Source organism: Electrophorus electricus, chromosome 22 (genome assembly GCF_041902795.1).
Source record: "Electrophorus electricus isolate QZ-2024a chromosome 22, ASM4190279v1, whole genome shotgun sequence".
Classification (NCBI taxonomy): domain Eukaryota; kingdom Metazoa; phylum Chordata; class Actinopteri; order Gymnotiformes; family Gymnotidae; genus Electrophorus; species Electrophorus electricus.
The window spans coordinates 15,408,842-15,433,159 of record NC_137518.1 but is presented as its reverse complement, the minus strand read 5'-3'; the positions used below and the strand labels follow the sequence as shown (position 1 = coordinate 15,433,159).

The 24,318-nt window shown below is 42.5% G+C and overlaps 1 protein-coding gene across 16 annotated transcripts in view; it reads right to left on the bottom strand.

Annotated features, from left to right (window-relative positions):
* plekhg5a (pleckstrin homology domain containing, family G (with RhoGef domain) member 5a) overlaps positions 1–17,381 on the bottom strand; it is a 37,858-nt gene extending 20,477 nt beyond the window's left edge. For 2 of the 16 annotated variants that reach the window (XM_081705428.1, XM_081705427.1), the window contains exons 1-3: positions 16,751–16,969; positions 12,843–12,983; positions 8,835–8,959 (exon numbers count right to left, since the gene is read on the bottom strand). In XM_081705428.1, coding sequence (XP_081561554.1) covers positions 8,835–8,959; positions 12,843–12,983; positions 16,751–16,805 — 321 coding nt within the window. In that variant the 5' untranslated portion in view covers positions 16,806–16,969. Of the gene's footprint in view, positions 1–2,815; positions 2,937–8,834; positions 8,960–12,842; positions 12,984–13,070; positions 13,271–16,750; positions 16,971–17,070; positions 17,096–17,266 lie in introns of those variants that run through there. The other 14 variants (XM_081705429.1, XM_081705438.1, XM_081705426.1 and 11 more) reach the window with 14 other exon arrangements.
* Positions 17,382–24,318: the final 6,937 nt, after the last annotated feature.

Genomic DNA, 24,318 nt, shown 5'->3' with positions numbered 1-24,318 from the left:
TCTGTAAAGGAAACAGGGGATTCACATCCCTACACTAACACCCTTTTCCGTTCATTTGTTTCTCAGTCTAATGAAGCCTCCTGTACAAGCCTTCGGGTAAAGCCAAGCACTCTCTCTTATCAAAGCTGATGAACCTAAGAACAGCAGGAAGCAGAAGACCGGAAAGAAAGAAAGAAAGAAAGAAAGAAAGAAAGAAAGAAAGAAAAAGAGAGAGATGGAGAGGAGAGGGGAGGAAAACCCTTCCATTCAGCTTCCTCTTATTGTTAATCTGATTAGTACTGCATCTGCAGCAACTGATGCTATAATAAACACCAGCTCTACCCCTCAAACACACACACACACACACACACGATCATTTATACACCTCCACTAATGGGTATTGATACTATGTATGTTTATGCTTGACAGTAGTAAACTGATATGGTTCATTGGTCAGTGACAATACTGATATTTAGAGAACAGGAACGCTGGTGGTCTGCATTGTCTCTGATTTGCACTGTCTGCAGTGCTCTTATTTTAAATAAATAAATGTATCAACTAAATATCCACAGGGAATCATAAACCTAAACTTTGTAAAAACAGAATGCATCAGAAAAGGAAATGGCATTTCTTTTTAAAAAATGGCATTAAATCAATCGATTAATCAGTCAACAACTAACTGGCATCACAAAAAAAAAGGTTAACCAAGTTAAGCAGTTTAAGAACTAAATCAATGAAGAACATGAAAGAGAGAAACTCGATTATGACTACAAGATTAGAACAGGATCATCAGGATGGAAAAATGGGATGGACTAGAGAATAAAACAGTTATCAACTCACAGGGAGCAAAACGTGTGTGTGCGCTCCAGACCAGTTCTCTCCACACGCACACGCACCCGCACACACGCGCGCACACGCACCTACACACACACGCACACAGCTCACCTTCAGGAGCCAAAACAAATGTGCCTGCTGGACTCAGAGTGACGGCCCGACTGACTGGAGCGTTTTGGGGAGAAAAACAGCTCGTCACAAAAGAGCAAAGAGTAAAGTGGATGAGAGCAAGGGAGTCCAAAAAAAACAGACAAAAGTAACTCGGAGCAAATGAGCAAATACCGGAGGGATTACTAAACCTGCCCTGACAACAAAAAGAAAGTATCATTTGAAAAATCATCAGAAGCATCGATTAATAAGTTTAAAAGAGAATATATAACCCATATAAGAGCACTGGGTGGGATCCATGATTTCAGTCCAGAAAGGTTGCAGGTGAAGGAAGGCCAATATAACTGCAGCTCTGGCCAACTGTCACTGAATCTTACCTCCTATTGGTTTTGTCTTTACTCCCTTAATTAGACCATCTCACTACACTACAAATGTTATTGTTCGGCTTGTGTTTGACCAGCCCCAACTCAACTCATCTGGTCATCACCATACAGAGGGGGACAGTAACGAATGACTTTTCTCAGTGACGAATAGCTTTGACGGATTAATACTTTTCTGCGTGTTTTAAAATTATAATACTTTTGCTTACACTCGAGCATATTTGTAAGGAGCCTGCTATTGTTCTTGCTCTGTTTTAATCTGATTACCTTTTTGTGTTTGTTTAATTTTCTGATTGTGTTCTGCTGGTGACAACTCCTAGACTGATTTGCTGTTTGTCTGACCTCTCACTTTTTAAAGTATCAGAAAAGGAACAATAGCACAAACTTTCATTCCTACCATTCTAGTTAGTAGAGTAGGTTAGAGTCCAAGATACTAGAATTGAACTAGAATACTGTAGAAATACAGGGATCAATCCTAATGCCTAGAAGTGCAAAACACATAAGCTCCATCTCAGACAACAATCAGTGCAATAAACAATAAGTACTAGAGTTTGCTAGTCGACAAAAACATATGCTTCAGCACACTCACATTTCACAGAGTCAAAGTCTACTGAATTCCAGAAGCTGCAAGAATTTATTTGGCAGGCAGGGAACTATGCCTGATCTTAAAAGGACCCAGGATTTCAAAGCCAATGTGCATTTATAAAAACCTATAACTTAAACACATCAAATGTGAGGCCCCATCAGTTCTACACCAAACACACACAAAGACAAATGGGGCCTGAAATGACAGAGCTTCAGATGGCCCGTCTGTGTTGGATCTTGTGCACACCAGCTTGTCACAGTCGACCAAGGAGCAGCAGGCTTCTATCACTCTGCTCCCAACTCTGGCCCACACACACCTGGCCACCAAGAACACTGACCCACAAACAACCCAGCCACCAAGAACACTGACCCACAATTACCTGGCCACCAAGAACACCCAGCCACCAAGAACTTACCCCAGTTCCATGTGTGCCTGGGTAACGGCAGCTCAGGAACGCCTTGTGCTGTCAGTAGCTACAGCAGGCAAGCAGCTCATAAAACAAGTGGACAAGGCGCTACAGTCGCACTTTCCTTGTATCTAAGTGGCCTGAGTACATGTGCACATACAAGGATGCACACAGAGGAGATTTCAATTCCTCTTCTGTTTTAAGGTTTTTATTTTTGCGGTGGCAAAGTATGCCATAAGTCAGCCGTTATGGTGGACGAACTATCACAACTCTCTAAATCTGACAGAGAGATAACAAAATTAACAACGATCATGAAGAGAAAAAAGGAAAGCCAGAAAGAAAGAGTGCGCGAGAGTGTGTCTGTCAGCTACATTGGACATACTCTCGTCAGCCTCACTTCACAGAGACCTTTCACATGTCTGAGGCAGAAAGCAGTTCCTTCTCAGCCAAGCAGACCACTTAACGCTCTATCAACATGCATGATGACCAGCCAACAGCCCACTGCCCACTCCTGTGTCTTACCTGCCACCGCAGAGAAGTAACACACACACACGTAGGGGTAGGTCTGCATGTGTGTGTGTGTGTGTGTGTGCGCGTGCGCGTGTTCCTTGTGTTAAGTGGAGTCTCAGCAGTCCAGAACAGAAGTGCACCAGAATGGCTTCAGCCTTAGAGTGCTCACACCCTCCCACACCCCCCACCCACACACCCACACACTCTCCCTCCCTCCCTCCCTCTCCCTCCCTCCCTCCCTCCCTCCCTCTCTCTCCATCCTTCCCTTTTCTGCCTCCCATTCTTTCTTGCAGGCTGTTGCAGGATGTGTGTGTGCATACGTGTGTGCGCGTATACAGTGGAGAAAACAGCTGTGTATACATTTTGTGTAGCCTATGTGGGACTCAAATGGCCTCATATGGAGTAGAATGTTTACAGTCTCCTCCCCACAACTGTTTACATCGTATGGATACTCATGCTACCATTCAATCCCATACGCGCGCGCACACACACACACACACACACACACACACTTTCTCTCCTCTCTAATGTGCTACCAGCTTTATGGCAATTTCTAGCATATACACAACACTAACTGGATTACTGTACAACCCCTCCAAAGCACACACCCCTATGAGTCACTCCTTGACTAGAAGTGTGATATACTAAAATGTCTTGAACTCCAACCTGCAAACATGCCTCGGTCCAGCTGCCTCACATACTCTCTTGCATATGAGTTACAGTCCATATCAAACCTTACAGCACAGAAAACACGCAGTGTGGTATGACCTGCACACCTACTAGCTGCGTTTCACAGTACCATGAGCCCTGCTTAAAAGGAAATGGTGTCTGTAATTCAGTAATAAGCAAGACCACAACTACATAAAATTCACCCCTGTGCTCTGGCTATGGTAAAGATCCAACAAAAATAAAAACAAAAAACCCTTAAAATACTATTTGGTAAAAAGCCTAACACTATTATGTACATTAATATAGATCCCGCTTTCTTTGTTTCTCTGCCCTTACACATGATTCATGGTAACAGTATCAGTTGGGAACGGCTGTTAGCAGGGGTGGGCAGGTGGAGTCAGGATATCCTCCACAAACATGCAGCTGAGGCTTTGAAGCTGGTGCGCTGACTCTGTTCTCCAAATGGAGTCCATGACGATAGTCCAAGACCTTGCTCTCTTTCCGCCTGTCTTCTGTCGCATCCTCTCAGCAGCCACGTAGGGTATGCTGCTGTGAAGTGACGAGGCCAAAGTTTTTAGGCCTAAATAAATTCCCCGGTAAGACAAATCTGTGTGTTTTTCATGGCATTTTGCTCGGTCTTTGATAAGGAAGATTCAGCGATTTCGCATTAGCTCTCCCTGGAGTACTAAAAACGTCCTGAGACTGATTCAGCATCTGGTAGAAAAAAAACAAAACAGATGCTTGTCTTCTGGCTAAGGCCCACAGCTGAGTGTCTGCGTCAGCTGGGCCAAAACGCGTCTGCGTCAGCTGGGCCAAACGCGAAAGTCTGCATCAGCTGGGCCAAAACGCGTCTGCGTCAGCTGGGCCAAACGCGAAAGTCTGCATCAGCTGGGCCAAAACGCGTCTGCGTCAGCTGGGCCAAACGCGAAAGTCTGCATCAGCTGGGCCAAAACGCGTCTGCGTCAGCTGGGCCAAACGCGAAAGTCTGCATCAGCTGGGCCAAAACGCGTCTGCGTCAGCTGGGCCAAACGCGAAAGTCTGCATCAGCTGGGCCAAAACGCGCCTGCGTCAGCTGGGCCAAACGCGAAAGTCTGCATCAGCTGGGCCAAAACGCGCCTGCGTCAGCTGGGCCAAACGCGAAAGTCTGCATCAGCTGGGCCAAAACGCGCCTGCGTCAGCTGGGCCAAACGCGAAAGTCTGCATCAGCTGGGCCAAAACGCGCCTGCGTCAGCTGGGCCAAACGCGAAAGTCTGCATCAGCTGGGCCAAAACGCGTCTGCGTCAGCTGGGCCAAACGCGAAAGTCTGCATCAGCTGGGCCAAAACGCGCCTGCGTCAGCTGGGCCAAATGCGTGCTGGTGCAACAGCATAGCTGGGCCAAACCCATCTCATCCCCATTTCCTGTTTTTCCCCCTCACTACACTGTGACAGTTTCCTGTCGTCATGATTCAGAGTCCTCCCCTGGCCTGTGGAAGGAGTCAGGGGACCACTGTAATATGCAGGAGCTCATTGTTCTTGCACTGGTAGCCACACTGGCTGATGAAATGAAGATAAACATGCAGGCATTCCAAAAATGTTCAGCTCTGGAAGATCAGTCAGAAGGGTCATGTTGTACCTTTTCAATACCTTCTTTGAAATACTTGCTCATAAAGCTGCTACAGTGCTTTCAATTTTAGTGGTTTTAGACTGAATAATGGAGGCTTAAAGCAAGCCAACCCTAAACAAAAACTTTAACAGCGATAGCAAATAGGACAGTTAGAATACTGGATATTTCATGAACATGTGAGCTGCATGAACAGCATTTAGTGAAAACAGAAGGACTCTGCATGGAGGTTGTTTTGGTGTTTGCCAGTATGAACATGTCTACAGGGCACTAGGGGGAGACGGGTGCTGGTCTGCCTGAACTGAAAGCGATTTTAACATTAAACTTCAGGAGGTGCTATGTCCCGCACCCCTTCTTCATCCTGCTGGGAATTAATTCCTGTTTGGTGACATCACAGGATTCCTTTAAAGGAGAATGGGTGAGAGAAACGTGCTGTATTTGGACATGTGGAGATGGAGAGAGAGAGGAAGCAAGTGTTCCAAGTTGATATCGTAACTATAGTAATTACTCAAAGCAGGAATATGCTGACAGAAATCCCAGATTTGGGACAAAAACTTTGAAGACTTATACTTACAGAGGCCTCCAACACAGGCCGGGGAGGTTTACAGAAAAACCCCACCATCCTTCAGAGACTACTCATCTCAAAGAGTTTGAGATCTATGTAAACATCTATGTAAACTCACAGACAAATTATGTTTTTTACTAAACAAATCTGACAAGCCACAGCATTACATAATAAGGCTGGCAGCATGAGATGCTGTGGTTTTGAAGTTGCTGTTATCATCATCACAATCATTTACTTCAAGTTCCTTGTCAGTGATGCGTTTCTCTCTGAGAACATTCCTGAGACCCAGTGCCGACACTGAAGCCATGAAACTATTGTGAGCGAAAATGCCAGTGTCCACACTCCAACAACAGCAAAAATACACTATTCGCCACAGCCTCGCGCAGTACCATACAAACGCACTAGTCCACACTCCCTTTCACAAGCTCTGAAGCCTCGGCGATGAAAAACACAATTACAGAAGACAGTACATTCTTCATTGCCAGTACACTGTATAAACACAGATTTCAATAAAAAAACAAGATGGTTTCCGGAGGGCTTGAGGCCAGCAGTCGGGGTGTTCATATAGCTTTTTCCAGGCTTCAAAGGGATGAAGTTTTTCAGAAGCCCATCTGTTTCATTTACTTCAGTTTCACTTGAACAGAGCATTTAACAACAAACATGTAACAAATCTACTTTACCAAAATTCAAGTCCACACCCGTCATGGGCAAGCCAAGGGCAACTATGGTAAGAACAAAGGCTCTGAAGAGGCTGGAGTTAGAAACCTTCGGATGCACTTGTTCTTAGAAGGTTAACCGTCTTTAGAAAAAATTACCAGAAATGTTCCAATATTCACACTGTATTATTATGCCACCTAGTGGTGAAACACACACACACACACACACACACACACACACACACACACACACACAGATATTTCACTGTTTTCACTTTTTTAGACACTGAAATAATTCAAAAGGCAGCTTTGGAACCAGGCTCTTTAGTTTGACCAGGCTGGTGTATATGGCAGTATATGAAAACAAACTCTGCCTGTTCTCACACCATGCTGTCAAGTAGCTGACTGTGATTTATACTGGCAATAATGGAAAAGCAGACACAAGACAGACCCCATGTACTGTTAAGTCCTGACCTATGCTCAGATTTTAAACTCTATGCTACAAACAAAAGATTAATCTTGGATAAAGCAGTTGGACATTAAGATATTAAGAATTACTGAGATATTGTGAACCAAGTTGCTTTCTCTCTCATACAGTGCAATGTAACAGATAAATGTAATTTAATGAAATGAGATTAAGTTTTATCATAACTCTTAACTTCCATGTGAAAATATTCCCAATTCCCAAAGAGCCTAATATAACAATAAAAAGAAGAAAATAATAGAATTGCAACATTTAATTGCTATAAACCAAATCACTGTGGTTTGTCAGTTCCTGTAAAGGCTCACTATTAAATGTCTGATTATTGTTAATGTGTGGAACTTTTTGTATTGTATTGCTGCCCGACATCTGAAAAATACTTTGGAAATAAGCATCACATAACAGAATGCCAGATTAACCCACTGTACTGGATCAAAATGTCCCAATGGATCCCCACAAGGAATAAAATTACTGTACAAACCAAAACTATGCCAGTAATTCCAAGAAACCAGTACACTTCAAATGGCAAAAGTCTAGCTTCTTTAGATAACATACATGTATGGCACCGTTTTGCGTCCAGACTGGTAACAGGTAAGTCTGTTCACACTGTGCACATTAGGCAGAGTGAATAAACAGCATATGAATCATAACCCAAATTACAGCCTGTCCCTAAGGCCTGTGTTTATCATAAAGAAATCAGAGTTGAGTCTGTGTGTCTGCAACTGAGAGATATAGACTCAATCTGTTTTATCTACTGTTGTCATAAGCATGTGCTCACAAATGTCCTTATGCATGCGTGCGCGCACACACACACACACACACACAGAAAGAGAGAGAGAGAGAGAGAGAGAGAGAGAGAGCAGTGCAGGAGCTTGGGTTCAGAATGAGCAAAATCACAAGGAGAATAAGCAGTGAAAACAGAGCATAGTGGGAAGGATTCCAGCATTACTATCCCTCACACAGACCAGCCCCTTTCTCATACACTTTGACCTTTCTACGTCTGATAGGGGACAGGAAGCTTAACTACAGTGTTCTGACTACAAACTATAACTCCAGAGAACAGTCCATGCAGAACTAACAAACATAAACAGACACTCACTAGCGCGTGCACGAGCACAGACAAACTTTGAAGTCCCCCTCTCCCTCTCCCTTTCTCTGCTGAAAACCTTTTCCAATAAACAAAAGTCCTCACATACACTCACCCTGCCATATTGTGCTGGTAATGGCATAAGTGCAGACCCCATCTGGATGATAACACGGCTACATTAGCTTCAGTCTGGCTTCGATCAGAGCACCACAGAAACAGCACTGTTTACCCCCTGAGTCTCTCGCTAAAAACTAAACAAGAGCTCAATGGATGCTGGCAGAGCTGCGCTGAAGAGGGTTATGGGATCTTATCAGAAGAAACAGCCATTACTGTAATGTACTTCTGCACTCCAGAGAAAAGGACAGCAACCAGTAGACACACAGACCTGTGTAACAGCACTCTAAGACACTAACCCTGACCAGGATCCTTATTAGGAATTCTTATTTGGAGTCTCACGACAGAAAGGGAACAAAATATGAAAGCAGAAAACAGTATTAATAAACAGACTGCCAGGTTATAGAAAAAAGGAAAAAGTGACTTGGGGAGGGGGGCAGATAGAGCGTGGGCTCTGGAGCGCCGTCATTTAGCTCAGACACGGCAACAATGAAAGAAGTCACGCAGGATGTATGGGAGCTTAAAGGAAAGTGTGGTCTTGAGTGTGTTAAGTGTGGGAGATCAAGGTGGGTGGGTGTGTGTGCGCGCCCACGCATTTCCATGCCTGCATCACCAGACACTCCCGAGAGGGATTCTGAATAGTCCATTATTACCTCATGTCCTTCCTCATATGCAAGAACATTCAAAAGCCCAAAGACAAACAAAGCTTTTGTTTTTCCAGTCTGTGTCCCAAGTATGGAGGGTGATGAATGATTACTGCGCTGAAATATCCCATGTGACAAATGTGGCAGACATAGTTTGCATTTTTGCTTAGCAAAGTCCCTGAAAACACAATACTGTGGGGTGGTGGCAGCTAACCTTCGAAAGGTGCCCTGGACGATGATGAGTGTTCTGGAACCCTACCTTGGCAGCAAGGGGGCGTTCTGGGCAGCTGGGGTGCTGGCACAAGATGCCACTCTTCTCCTGCTGGACAGGCTTTTCACCTGAAACAGAGTTCAAACGTCAAAGTGCCTACAGCACAACAATACAGCAAACAAATGAGTGTTTGATCAGGGCAATATGAAAATATCACTCAGTTACTCCCATAAGTGCAATAAACCCATGGGGGACATGTTCCTGGCAATGGGCCAAAAGACATAAAAGTATTATTCCAGTGGAAGAGAGAGAGTTAGTGACAAAGGAAGGAATGAGGTAGGATTGAGGGACAGAGAGAAGGACCAAGAGCATAGTCAGCGGGGCTCCAGGATGAGTGGGTGACACTGTTGCGGGTGAATGCACAGCCAAGGCAGTGTGTGAAATCTGCCTGTGAAGGACTAAGCTTGTCGCACCAGCACACAATAAACACATCTTATTGCAGCTACAAATCAAAGCTATTGTCCCTTCACTTTGAATTAACAATGACAAGCTTCTGCCACATGCACAGGAATGCAGAGAGAAAGAGAGCGCAAAAAGCCCATTCAGGCTATCAGGCCATAGGACAAAAATAATAACATCAAAATAATCCTATTAAACAGTAAGGAAATAACCAGGGAAGAAAGAGAATAATAGAGACGAAGGAGGATAATAATAACAGTAAAGTTTAGACAGTAAAGTCTAAACTGAGAGAAAGAGAGAAAGAAAGAAAGAGAGAGAGGGCGCGCGAGAGAGAGAGAAGCAGAAAAAGAAAACTGGCAGACTCATGAGATTTCCAGACATTACAACTCTGCTGGACGGTATACTAGTTTTCCTTTAAATTAGAGCAATGATTCCTCACTTCAAAAACCCACAAAAGTTTATGGGAAAAGTGCATGAAGAACATTTTTTGCCACCCCCCACCCTTTTCCTCTCTGTACAGTCCAATAGATATAAATTACTGGTTTTAGTCAGACTATCAGGTACAGATAAACCACATCACTGGACAGGAAAAGTGATTTTACAGACTTTGGAATTACTCCAAGTAACATAATACAACATTTTTCCAAAGTCAATCTGATATATTTACTACTTTATTACAGTGCTCATTTGAAATATTCATAATCAGATTCTATGCAGACACAGAAGTAAAGTGTGTAATTATTTTAAACAAAGGTCTGTGATGTGATAACATGGACCTGCTATAAATCTTTATAACGTGAGGGTTCAAACACAGCCCTTCGCGAACAAATCGCTACATGGGCCAACAGCTGATGGCCGCTCACAAGGACTTAGTGTTTGCAAGCCTCAGTAAACTGTAAGGTTTTTAGCACAGCATCACACTTGGGGGAGTGTCTAAGGGTGTGGCCAAGACAGAAAAAAGAGGAATTAGGCCTGGTGTTTTACTTATGTTAATATTATAGAGAACACCCAACATGAGCCCCCTGGAGTGGAAAACAGATATACTGTAATGGGACTGAAGACTCCGAGTGCCTCCCGAGAGTCTGTGCATGAGCCTCTGCACACACAAATTAACAGCGATTCTGGAGACAGTACTACAATCATGAGAATGAACATCAAATCACTGTGCACCATTCTGATGGGTGCATATATCATTTTGATTGATTGATCTGTATCCCACAAAAGACTCAATTATCCCACAAAAGACTCAATTAACGAATGCGCATTTTAGTTTAGAGGAAAAGGTGCTTTAATCATTTTTTAAGTGTTTCCCTGGTGATTGATATCCATTTAGGTGCTACCCCCCACCTGGGGTACAGTACTGAAGTTCCACATCCTCACTCATGAACTACAGGAACGATTTAACGAAACTTTCTGTGTCCTTCCGGTTCTTCCAAACATCCTGGGAACAGCCCGCTACCAACCAGCTGTGTACCAACCTCCCATCATCCTCTGCCGTTTCCTTGGCATTCCATCCCCTGTTTCCTGCTATCCATCCACCCCAGAAACCTCCACTTCTCCTTGTTTAGTCAGAGAGGCAAGAAGGATGCTCTAGATCTATGGGAGGAATTCACAGAATGCCAGGGACTGTTTTTCGTGCACCTCTGTTTATCCAGCCTTTGGGAGCCTCCAAGGAGGTGAGTGTTCGGCACATTCACTGTCTGGGTTAGAGCCGGAAATTCCTTTATGTAACAAATGTCTCCTTCGAGTCTCCTGGAGGAACAACAGGCTAATGCCAGCAATGCCAGCAGAGGTTTTAGCAGGGCATAGGCCACTGAAAATGTGTCAAAACACAACCAGCGGGAGGTCTCAAGTATTTCTTGTTAACGGAAGCTCTGGCTTTGGAATTAAGTGCCTCTAATACCTATGCATTACAGACCCAGCTGTGGTAACTGGGAGATGAGAAGTACTATACTTTTTCCAATGTATTCAAACCCTTTCAAATAATTGAAAAATAAATCCATTGAAAAGGCTACAATTGCCAAAGACTTACAAAAGAAATACAATGTGACTGTATAAGAACAGGAAACAATCAGACCAACTCACCATTATATGATAGGTATGTGTGTTTGCCTGATTAGTCTGTGAACACAGAGAGGCCAGCAGCCCAAATCCTCCCTGTGGCAAAGGACACCATTAGCAGGAACTAACTACATCATGAGCCATGAGATTTAATAAATGAGCTGTCTATATTCCCTTTCTCCCCACCAAGGTGTCATTGATGTCTCAGAAACCACTTTTCAGTAGATGCTCAACCCAAGAAAAGAGAGTGGATTAGAGAAAGTCCTGTCTCAGGAGTTCTGAAGCTCAACCATTTTCTTCTAATGTAGTCAAGTTCAAGGTCTCAGCTCCAGGGCACACAGCTGACCTTTGAACTTGCAGTCCAGCAGGTGCTGCTGTGAATCTGTCATCTCACCAAGTCTTAAAGAGGAAATAGCAGTGTCTCCAAGCTCCTCATAGTGATTAATATGGTAAAAAAAAAGAAAAGAAAGCTGAGCAAACCTGAGTTTGTAACAAAGATATGCAACTGAAATGCTGACGAATCAATCACAAACCAAGCGTATCTGTTTATATTGTTATTTCCTTTGAGTTGCACTGCAACTTCTTTTTTAATCTTAACAATTTTATATTGCCAATATGAACTTTAACTAATATGGCTGTAAAATTCATAGAACCTTATATATATATATATGTCCAGCTGTGTGCCTGTTTTGTCCCTCCAAGTAAAGCCCATTTTACAGGTCTAGATATAAAATTGAATACATTATTATGTCATTTCTGACTATCCTACAAAATCTTTCACATGAACTAAGTACTACCTTTTTTTGTAGAACAATGGTGCAATTTGTGTTATATTTTCACCATTTTTGAGAGCTTGCAAGATAACAATGTTAACTCTTTGCTTATTCAAAACTGACCTGGCTATCATTACTAAAATAAGATGGAAATATTTACTGTTCGATTACTCAAGATGCACTGAAAATAAAATAAAATTGAAAAGTTCCTAAAGCCCATATTTCTGACTCTTCCCATTTGCTGAATGGAACAGGGGTGGTTTTGAGGGTGGACCAGGCCATTTTAACCAAAGATTATGGTAAATGAGAGAACTATTTGGAGCAGTATGCATTCATCGATTCAGATGTAATTTTATTTAACATTATTTTATTAAATGCTTGCTTATATATATATATATATATATATATATATATATATATATATATATATAAATATAAATAATACAGCCCTGCTCATGATAATGATCAGTCCACAAATCCCATGAGAGCACTTCAAAGTCTCACTTAAGCAGACCTTTAATGAAGACAGCAGCACATAACATTTCCTTCATAAGCCATAATTATTATAATCTGATGATTAGAATTTCATATAACCTCACCCTCAAGGACTATGTTGGACAAACACGTGTGGACAGCAGAATAAATTATTTGTAATAAATGTATCAATTCTACTCTGCATCACCTGATTTTTCTTAGCCCAGAGGTCACAGAAGCTTACCACATGGATCTTTGGTGACATCCATTAGTGAAGTCCAGGTATACTTCTCTGTCTCCAGCTCACTCTGTGAGCATGGAAGGGTCTCCAGCTCATAGGAGCCATGTCGCCTCCAGTGGAACATTGCGTCTTTCGGTCCCAACACTAGTGACAGTACCAGAAGCAGCTGAGTTCATCTGACTTCAAGTTAATTTTTTTCAGATAATTTAAAGAAAGAGTATCTACACTCACTGCTTTGTCTCTCTACGTTTGTTTTACTAGAGTAAAACTGAGGATATCAAGTAGATGTTCCTCAGTTCAAACCGAGGCATCGTAACTCAGAATGGTGTTATCTTACGCAGGATTGAGACATATGAAATCGGACTTCAGAAAGCAGACAAATTTTGAGTGAGCTCTTCTGTGGTAAGCTTCCCAGAATGCAAACCTCTCAAAGGTTTCTGGGCAGACTTCTGTGGACTCTGTAAGCCAGTGTGTGTGTGTGTGTGTGTATTAGGGAGGGGGGGAGCAGGGTCTCTTGACCCACACAGCAGGACAGACAAGTGCTGCATTCATCCACATGTGAAGTGCATGCTGGGATGTGAGGGAGACTTGGACCTGCGACTTTTCCGAATAGAGGGAGATACAAAGATCTCTTTTCAAAGCATCCACCTACGGACCCCATGATTCTTTATGACCGCTGTCCCTCATAGAATTACAGCATCACACAAAGGCGTGACACAAAGAATGCGCGGCAGCCATGCCACCAATCCATCTTCCTCTGGGAGAAGGGAACGCAGGCAGGCGAAGAAGGGAAGACTCATTTCCTGCTCCTTTGTGGAAGGTGAGGAGGGGTTAAGATGAAACCATGTGCGGGTGTCTACCGGGCCACCCCGGGCCCCGAGCTCCCCCCGCAAAAAATCTAATTTTGCTCTGACAAATTAGAGAGTTGGCTGGGCGGCTGGGAGCTTCTGAACCGCTGGGAACCATCCCTTCCCGAGCATATGGGAGCGATTTGGAGCAGCTTGATGTGCAGGAGTTAGCCTTAATGAGAAGGCAGCGAGTAGCTGTCCAGGCTTCAGAACACATGCTCTTTGCACTCTGCATGAACACAGACATTTCTGAGACAATGAGGGTAGCCTTGGTGTAACCTGCTGACTCCTTCATCGCTATGTGGTCCCTCTGTGTTAAAACAGCATGACGTTGTTGTCACTGTGCTGATTTTAACTGAGATCAAAGGGGAGGCTTTCAACCTGATCCCAACACAGAAGTTTTTTTTTTTTTTTCCAGAACTGCAGTATCAACTCAAACTGTTTGACTGCAGTATGGTTTGCAATAACTGTCATCTGTGTGGTTTTGCATATATTTTCTGGGTATATTGCAAGTTTGTGTCAACAATAATAGTTCCTCCAGAGAGCTAAGTCTATTGATGTTACTCATCCATTTGCTCTCTGGAACAGATGGGTCTCACTAGCCACGGGGCATAACAACAAATGTTTGGACATTTTTCATTTCAGCAACATATGGTCCACAATGCAGCCTCCCACGATGAATCTCAAAAAGCAAAAAAATACAAATTTTGCAAACAGCATGACATTTACTTATCGATCGCAGTTCATTCAATATAAAGCACCAACTACAGGACACACAATGAACACAGCATGACATGTTCCTTTCTCTTTGATTAAAAATTCTGACACCTCATGGTCTCCACCCCCAAAAAATAAAGAGACACATTTTATTAACTACCATTACAATGACTCGCAAGCGACTTTGATTCACACGCCAATGTCTAAATAGTCTAAACTCAGCATTAGGATTAAGCCACTTTGGCTACAGACACACAACAGGTAAAAGTGGCCCAAATACAATTTTCTGACCAAGGTCAATTTATTTGTTAGACTGTTCACAATATTTTTTGGCCTGTATCCAACATTGGCTTGAACAGATCATGTACAGGAACTGATCCACATGCTCAACGGAACAGTGTTTCTTAGGTCACTAATTTTGTTGCAACTTCAGCCAACAGTAGCAGCCACAAGTCTATTGCTCATGGTGATGAGGCCAGCTGCAAATTTGGCAACAAATTATAATGAGAGAAAGCAAAACAGGGTAAAATATTAATTATGGCTCTATAAGAAGTTATGACAGCTACCTTACTGGAGAGGAATATCTGGATGTGTGTCTTCTCCATTATACCTTCCCGCCAGTGTGAAATGATAAATACAGAGTTGAACTGACATAAAAGTCACATGAATTCTGATCTGGCTGTTTAGACCGATGCACTGTCATATATCAGATATGTATGGGATTTCAAATGAAATTCTCCCAAATTGGAACTGAAAATGTCAGATTCATTGAGTTTTTTGCTGTTCACACTGCCACACAACAATTCTGTAATACACCTAGACTTCATTTCACATCAGAACTGGCCAATTTTTTCCTGCTGGGTGAATGTAGACAATCTACCAGTGGTTTAGATTTGAAGGCTGCCATGTGACAACCAGCCACCAGTCAGAAGTACATCTCTTGTACCAGACTCCATTCTGGTTCAGGTAAACAAGTTTCGATTACAGTCACTTGTTATAACTTCAAAAGGCTCTGAAAAGACAGCAATGAAATGCTACCCGCTGCTGCTAAACTATGAGCATTATGAAAAACTAAATTCATGGCAAGCACAGCATGATATTAGTCTGGTTTTTGGGGAACTACAATTGAGGACAGGCAGATGAGACTGAATTTTAATGGTTTTCCACAGTTCAGATAGACAGATCACTACATCATGGACTGTCACTTTATTCGGTGGACTATACGAAAACAGATAAAATCAAAAGTAATCGATTCAACCCATTTTTAAAAAATAAACTTTCAGTTCAAGCTTGTTGAATGTGACAAAATATATGCAATTAGTGATTTTTAACCAAGTTATGAGTAAATGATGTCCATATAACTGGTTAAGTGGAAGACCTGGGAGACTCAGTTTGGGCATTCACATGTAAACAAAGAGGATGAACACTCTAGGGAGATTCTACGCACCCAACACCCAGAACCTTTATGTGACCTGTTGACCACACCTGTGAAGGTTTCCACCAATCAGATTTTTTCCATCTTTTTTATTTTGTTTTTCTCCACCTCTAACCTTACATAATGTTCCTCAGCAGCTGTTCAGGTGTCAGTACAGTCTGCATCACATTTATAGAAATATGAGGTAAACCCTGAAGCTCGAAGTTGACGTGCGAGTTTACACGCCAGTCACGATGGCAAAATACATTGCAATCGAATGGGAAAAGATGGACTAAAATCCATCTATTCTATCCATAAGAGTACTGTAGAGAAGTGTCAAGCCATCTGTTCTCAGACTGCATAGAAACTTACAAGTTGACAGATATGGCAAGACTCCTCTGAAGACAAACAACTCTAATAGTTAGTGGCACAAGGCCAGATTCACTTATCCAGCTATTCACCCCTCGGTGTAAATGCCTTTATGTAGCTAGTATACTCCAAAGGTTTCAGTTACAACTGAGACTCATGTTACACCTGTCGCTCTGAGAACGTCCCCAGCTTGGCCTGACACGTCGGGCTAAGATAATTAATCTGAACTGAAACAGTGTAGGGAGACAGTGAACTAAAACAAACTTTAATGTTCACAGATCACAAAGCACTCGAGTGTGTTACGGGAGGTGCTTAGAACCCTGGAATATTTGTTGTGCCATTTCACCTTCCTATTTGCAAGTATTTTTTAAATACACCGGAAAGCCATGCTGTGATCTTCCACGTCTGAATGCACACAGCGTTTTTTATATTTATTATGAAGGAAAATCAAAGTATATTCAAAGTTTATAATCAAAGTGTAACGTTTTAGAAAGCCGCCCACTGACACACCGAATCATTGTTTCTAGTTTAATTAATTTTCATTTTAATTTAGTTTTACTCACCCAGTCGTAAGCGGAGACCAAGCCAACTTTTTGGTGGTGATCCGTATCGATGCATTATTTCCTTGATCACATTTACGTAATATTGCAAATTAATGTTAAACGTAAAAACCTTCTGGAGAGCAGGTCGTGCATCGCGTGCTGCTGGGAACCACAGCGCAACAGAAGACACACTTTGACTGCGACGCTACAGAAGACACACTTCAGACTGTGACGCTCCGTTGGCTTTTTCCCAATTTTCCCGCTCGCCAAGAAAAGCTACATACATTTTTGCACAACAAACTGAGCACATGCTGTGATTTAAATAACAAGAACACTGTTACCTCCTTCCATCGCTACAACAGTATGTTGATTCGTTTGCCTTCAAAACCTCAAATCAGTAATCCAGAGTGAACGATTGGTTCACCTCACGTGCGCATTTGGAGTCACACAAAACAACACACAAACTTATTGTCTTTCCTTTAATTTCTAGTTCGTCTCACTTTTACCTAATGATCAATTTTCATTACTCATACGTACTTAATTCTGCAGTTTGGTAGGTTTCTCCATATAAAGTATCCCCTAAGTACCCTGCGCAAATTACGACTGTCGGTGAGCCCAGACCGACTGCGATTTCCATTCATTCTAAGGCAGCCATGTTCCAAAGCAATATTTTCTCCTCGCTGCGTTAACCACCCAAGACTCAGCTGCCTTCCTCTCGCTGCGTTAACCTCCCAAGGCTCAGATGTTAGGCGGCCCACATTTATTATTAAGGACATTTTGTTCCAGATTGAGACAAATTCTCCCAATTACAATCTCCTCAGACTTTAAACTAGCGCAAAAATAAGTGAATCAATTGTATGAAAACACCTGAAGACTTTTTTTTTTTTGCACATGCATGGTGGTGTAAGAAAGTGGATGTTAGTCATAACATGATGAACATTATGTAATTTCTCAAAACAATAAATTTACCATTACTGAAGAAAAAGAGCATTTATCATTAAATATATTTTTTAAACATGTACCCTCAATGATCAAAGACCTTCTTGAAGATAAAGCACCATTTTTTTTTCGATTTTTACAAAGTATTACCTAAAAAGGGAGAAGGTGGAAGAAAACACTGTAGAATAACACTCTGTCCATGCTGCAGCCTGTAATAGTCTGTGCAGCAACACCATGTTCAGCCAGCTGCTTAAACATGTGGATTTTCTGATCCTCCCCTTTTTGGTCCAGCAGTGGAGTCAGATACATGACGTAATGCACATATGACCACCATAGCACGCTGTGAAAAGTGGATTCTTTTGCACTGTGTGTGTGCTTGTACTATTAGAGTCCACCTTGTTCAAAGTGATTTTAAAAACGGAAAAAGTCTAAAAGGTGATAAGCTCAGTGACCTAATAAGTGGACAGAGATGTTTGACTTTCCATTTGCCTCTCTAATAATAACAGATTCAATTTTCACTAGTCCGGTCTTTTGGAAAAGTCTTTTTATTTGATACACTCTAGGGACAGTAAAGACATGTATGCCTACACAAAGGCGTCAGCATTAGATTCTTCAGAAAGGTATGTCTTCACGTGACATGTACAAAACCTCCTCCACTGGATGGTAATATCTCCCTTTGGAAACAAAGTAACACAAAGTACCCTCACCCCCCCCCCCCCCCCCATGCACACACATTCACCATGGCACCACTCCCCCTTCTTAACTGATCTCTTTTAAACACAGCCAAGCCCACTGCGGCTCTGCCAGTTTGTCCATATGTGGAGCATTAAGTCTGAACCTGCTCTCCAGGTTCCCTGCCCCCATGCCTTCCCCCACCATGCTCCACTCCATAAAATGCCTCTGAAAGAAGGAAAACAAAAAGGAATGAAAAATGTAGCTTGTGGTGGAGAGGTGATAGAGAGGCGCTGAGGCAGAGAGTCTGGGAAGCAGAGTGAGCTTGCCTTGGGGCATGGCACCAGAACCACTGGAGCTGCCACGCAGCTTTCTGAAACATCATCCTCCTATCCAAGTGTGACCCTGCCCTGTGACGTGATCTGAGACACTGCTTACGGCTAATGTTCAGTCGATCACTGCGGTTGCTGAGGTCTCACTGCAAATCTTCCCTAGTGCATAACTGGGCCTTACTGGTGTCTAGACCAGGCTTGGTCTGCCCGGGGAAATGGTTATGGATCTAAAGTTTTGAAAATGTTTTTATTGTCAAGCAATGAAAAATCCTCGGTTCAGTACATGGAAAGTATATGGGAAGCACAGCTATGGCGCTCGGAGGGCTGAGTTACGGCTGTTGTTTGGTCCAGTTCCAGGAAACAGGGAGAAGGGTCAAAGGTGATCTGAGAAGATGTATGTCTTGTGCCACAGCTGCTGGTGTTGGCAGGCCTAGATGACTCCTACATGGGCCAGCTATAAGCAGGGCCATGCTGTCTGCAGAGTATTTCACTTATCAGCTGTTACATATTTCTAATCCAGTTCAAATGGATTAGAAAATTGGACATTTTAGGCGAACATTTCACATTCTGCCTTTCTCACTCAAATCCAAACTATCCCAACAATCTATCATAAGACTAAATTTTAGCCTCTGCTCTGTCACAACCATAATTCCTACTTTGGTCACTGTGACCCACATGCTAAAATGTTTTTCTCTCTAGATGTCCTTTCCAATTTTCTACATGGCTAGAGTTAAATTACCCTGCATCCATATTTCAGATGAATTTATTGGGGCCTACAAAACAGCTTAATTAAAAACCATTACTGTTCTTAAGTGACCTGAATTGATTATGGCATGTTGGACTGGTGTGTCGGCGAGACAAATTTATTCTTACTGTCAAATAATCAAAAATGTGACATGTAGCCCTGGTATGGCAATCAGTCATTGCAGTCTCCTATTAAGCTTTTTGGGGCCTTGGAAGATTGAACAATCATTTCAGTGGTACAATCAATCAAGTTACAGCATTATATCCAGAACAGTTTGACTCATGTATTGTCTTCTGATTTAAAATTTGGGGACTATGTAATTTCAGTCCTTTATTAAATTTTCACTGGTCTTTATTAGACTAGGATGGATTGGACTAAGACTTGCAATAATGTGTGTGTGTGTGTGTGTGTGTGTGTGTGTGTGTGTGTGTGTGTGTGTGTGTGTGTGAGAGACTGAGAAAAAGCTATGGGGAAAGAGATAAGGAAAAGGCGGAAAATGAGGAGAGCACAGAGGTATTCGCCTCTCACAGGCGGTCTGAATCGGGTCCACCTGGTCCTCTGCTGCTGTCGTCCTCTTTTCGTTCTTTGCTTCAGTCTCTGCTTTTCCAGCCTCTTTCTTTCCTTTCCAATCTGTTTCCCGTTATCAGTCATCCTACAAGCAAACCTGTGTGAGAAGGCATTTTGTTTGCTATGTTAGGAGGTAGGTTTAAATTGGAGTGTTTAAATTTTGCACGTCCTTGTGAATTTACTGCCACTCAGTGGTAAAATTATGCCAATGCATAGAACTTACAGGTCCAAACTCAGGTCCAAAATAGATGAAAATATTGTATCATGATAACGCATTTTAAAGATAGACCAGGATCATAGAACTATAGTTTTCTACTAAGTATACTTTAACAAATTGTCATCACAGTATGATATACTATAAAAACTATATTCAATGTCAAAACAATTTTCAGATAACTGTCAAGATTAGCTTTGTAAAAGTTATATGATATTTGATAGACAACCAATTGTTTTGCTATGCACAGTGTTCTAATACCTGTATAACTTCATAGTGTCAGATGCCACATAAGAGGGAGACGAAAGGTTTTGGAGTGTGTATGTGTGTGTGTGTGTTTGTGCTTGTGTGTGTGTGTGTGTGTGTGTGTGTGTGTGTGTTTGTGTGTGTGTGTGTGCTTGTGTGTGTGTGTGTGTGTGTGTGTGTGTGTGTGCTTGTGTGTGTGTGTGTGTGTGTGTGTGTGTGTGTGTGTGTGTGTGTGTGTGTGTGTGAGACAGACTGCCAGCTATATGGCCTGTAGTCAACCTGGGAATTTTGAATTGCCTTTTGTTCCTGCTGTCCCTTCTTGACAGACTTGCAAGTGTGAAGCAGTGTGTGTTTGCTGGCTGGAGCTCCCCCTGGGCCTGGCCTGCTTGATCACATGCCCTCAGGCAAAGATCTGAGCACCATTTCACCAGCTCTTAGGCTAACCCCGGAAGGTGTATAGAGGGAACCCTGAGGCTAGAGGGCACTGCAGAAAAGCCTCTCATGCCTGCAGTAAGAGCAGAGTCTTCTCACATAAGGGATGTGTCACTGCTACAGCAAGGTGTGAACTGCCATCCATGGTTGGGATGACAAGCTGTTTCTCATGTATTCATGAACATTCAGCAAGTCAGTCTTGAGAATCAGTGAGTCGTTTCTGACAAACCCATTGCAGCTCTGCCTCCTGCAGTTAAAGTCACACTATGTAATTCAGCAAAGCAAAGAAATAACACTGTCCAAAAGAAGGTTACTTTACTGAGCATATGTGACACCCACTTAAGCATCTGGCATTACATCTGCTACAATGTGTACAATGCATGGAGGTGCCTGTGTGTGTGGGTGTGTGTGTGTGTGTGGGGGGGGGGGGGTGAGAAAAGTAGTAAACTGAATTAACCAAAAGCTTTAAGAAGTGATGATTAGAATTGCATAAGACACATACTAACCCCTTGGCACTGTGCCATAGCTCTAAAAATTCAACTTCTGTAATTAATGAAGCTAAAAAAGATTCATAGTCATTAAATAAGGCTGCTGCATTGGCCATTGTTTCTACTAATAATAAATATAGCACGAGCACATTATGTCAAATCAACCCACATACATGCAAAGCTCTTTTAACACAGGTTTCTTGGTGCTGCAGTATTGTGTCTTAATGATTCTATTTTGGTGTAATAATTTAACCATAATCTGTTGTGTATGGTTATAGATTGAGACAGATCTCTGCATTTTACCTCATCTTTTAGCTTTTTTCATTGGGCTGTATTTTCTGTTGTCACCTCAGGGATTTTAGTTCCTCCTCTTGGAGGAAGCTGAAAGTTCATGCAGCCTGTTGGGAGTCTTTGCCGCTCATCTTTTGCTGTACACTCTAATTAACATTTTAAATAACCTCAAAACCTTCTGGATTAATCCACTCTACATGATGTCTTTGCAGGAAAATGATTTCAACAACTTCTTGGTGAAAACCACAATAGGCACAAATCAATCATTTTTTTCTGCCTCCTGATATGGATGGTAAGGAATGTGCAGATTGCCTGGAAGCTACTTGCTTTTCTCAGGTTGACCTCTGACCCTCTTCAGAAATAGCCTATTGGATTTCACCTCATTATGATAGTGCCACATACTCAGACTCCCAAGGCTGAGCTCGGCAGTGTCTTGGCCAGAGAAGATCAGAAAAGCTGAGATAACAATACCTCCACTCCACTGTCACCCTTGCCCGACTATCAGGTGTGTAGCTTGGGGTATTTTTAGCCACTTACTGCAGACTGTGCTTGTGAGGTGCAGAACAGCACCTTTTTGGAGCTATCCGGAATTGTGCATTCAACACACGTCCCACCTAACGTAGATCTCAAAGTGAATAAACTGATGATCGGCCGCAGAAAGCTGCAGGCTGCAGTGAGACTCTACAGTAGAGCCACTGCCTGCTGCGTCCAGCACGGCTCCTCTCACACTGATTACATTACAGAGGTGTTGTCATCTGTCATAGCAGGGCAGGACAATGAGCACGTCCTCATGAGGGATGCCAGGAACGGAAGTGTACAGAACTGATATGAGGCTAAAATGGAGGTGGTGGAAATTTCAGACATCCTACTTCTGATACCTGTACTGCTGGACTTCTCAGGGATCCTGTGTTCAGGTCAAATGGAAGTCTTTGCTTCTCAGTTGTTTTGGGTCCTTTCCCCTCTGCTGAAATTAAGTCAGTGATTTTGAATTCAGCAATGTGCAGCTTTTGAACACTAGTTCCTGTCCCAAAATCTGTGGGGGTACTGTGTACTATTCTATACCCAGCTATTAGTATTCACTGCATAACCAGTTGACTTTAAGCACGATTTATTATCTCTCATTACTACTAGCAAAAATAGCTTAAATTAGTAATGACGTTTCCAACTTTAATGGCTGTAGGGAGTAAGGGAGAAGTTTCCAGGGATATCATTTTGCCAAGTATTTATAGGCTAACCTAAAATATTATTGTCCATACACATTAACATTCCAAACATTTAATTCCTACTAGTAGTCTTTATTGCTCTCAAATGGGCAAGAGATGACAATTCAATTTGCCCTCATATGCTTTCCCCATGTGGATAAGCTATTGAGTGGCTGAGATGATTCAGTCTGGGAGGAGCAAAACTCAGAGAGTTGCTGGATTTGCACTCTGTTATAATGACGAAAAGGCAGGTTCGGTCATGTCGGATCACATGCATGATCCTCGCTCTTTCATTGTGAACCAGACCGGCCAAACAGAATGTGCTCTTCATCTTCGCACAATGCAATGTTTTATGGCTGCCATAGTCCCTGCAGAGCATGTCATTGAGTTAGAAGCTCTGACGTAAGGATCAACGGAATAGGTGGAGATATAACCAGGCCTCAAATTTATGAAGCGTCTCCAAGTCAGACTTCAGCAGTGAAATGACATTCTGCTCCTTCTACTCATCATGCTCATTATAATAGTAAAGATCACTTCCTGAAAAAAGATCACTTCCTGAAACAGTACTCAAACACTGAACAATATGATAATCATGGCCTGAAGCGTTCCAGTTAGCTGTATTTGAGGTTTGCAACTTGAATGCTGTTTTTGATATTTTATTTGTGCAACCACAATACATTTAACTCAGCAGCTAATCAGACCCCTTATGAGTGAATGTGCAAGGAAAAAGGTTAGTACACCATCGTGCATCTCTGTGACTGAGGTTAAGAACCCCTGTTCCAAACACTTTGAATTATTTGTATGCATTGTCCTCTCCTGCGCTTTCCTCTCATCTCACTTGGTGCTGCGACGATCATCTTCAAGGCTGGCGGGTAACGAGGCCCGAATGCATGACTCGACCACTCTTCTGGAAACAAGGAGCCCCTGGCTATATTTCACAAGCCAGACCATGCAATGTATGAGCATCCATCTTGTGCTTGGCTCTTCCGCTGCTTGCAGCTAGAGTTATGCTTTGGCCTGTGCATGCTCATCTATCTGTCATTTGTCTTCGTACGTGATGTGCAACAGGAGAGGACCACTTCACAGCTGGCTCGTTTACTAAGCTCAGACTGAGAGATTCAGAGAAATGGTGGCCATCCAAGTATAGTATGGAGCACATATATAAACTGGATATGGTAAGGGAAACATAAGTATATACACGGGTGCATCAATCATTAATGAAAAATCTGCATCTCTGGGAATGTTAGTCCTCTCTGTACTGGAAACAGAAACTGGCTAAAAAGAGATGATGATTATTCCACATTGAGTAAGTAATTAATAATGACCAGGTGCAAAAGTAAACAGTGATTAGTGTTGTGACTGGGCTGAATTCTTTATAATTCTGAGTCAGCATCTTTTGTCTGAGAGTGCAAATGTAATCACCAAAAAGATATTGTTTAAAACAATTCATGAAGAGGCTGT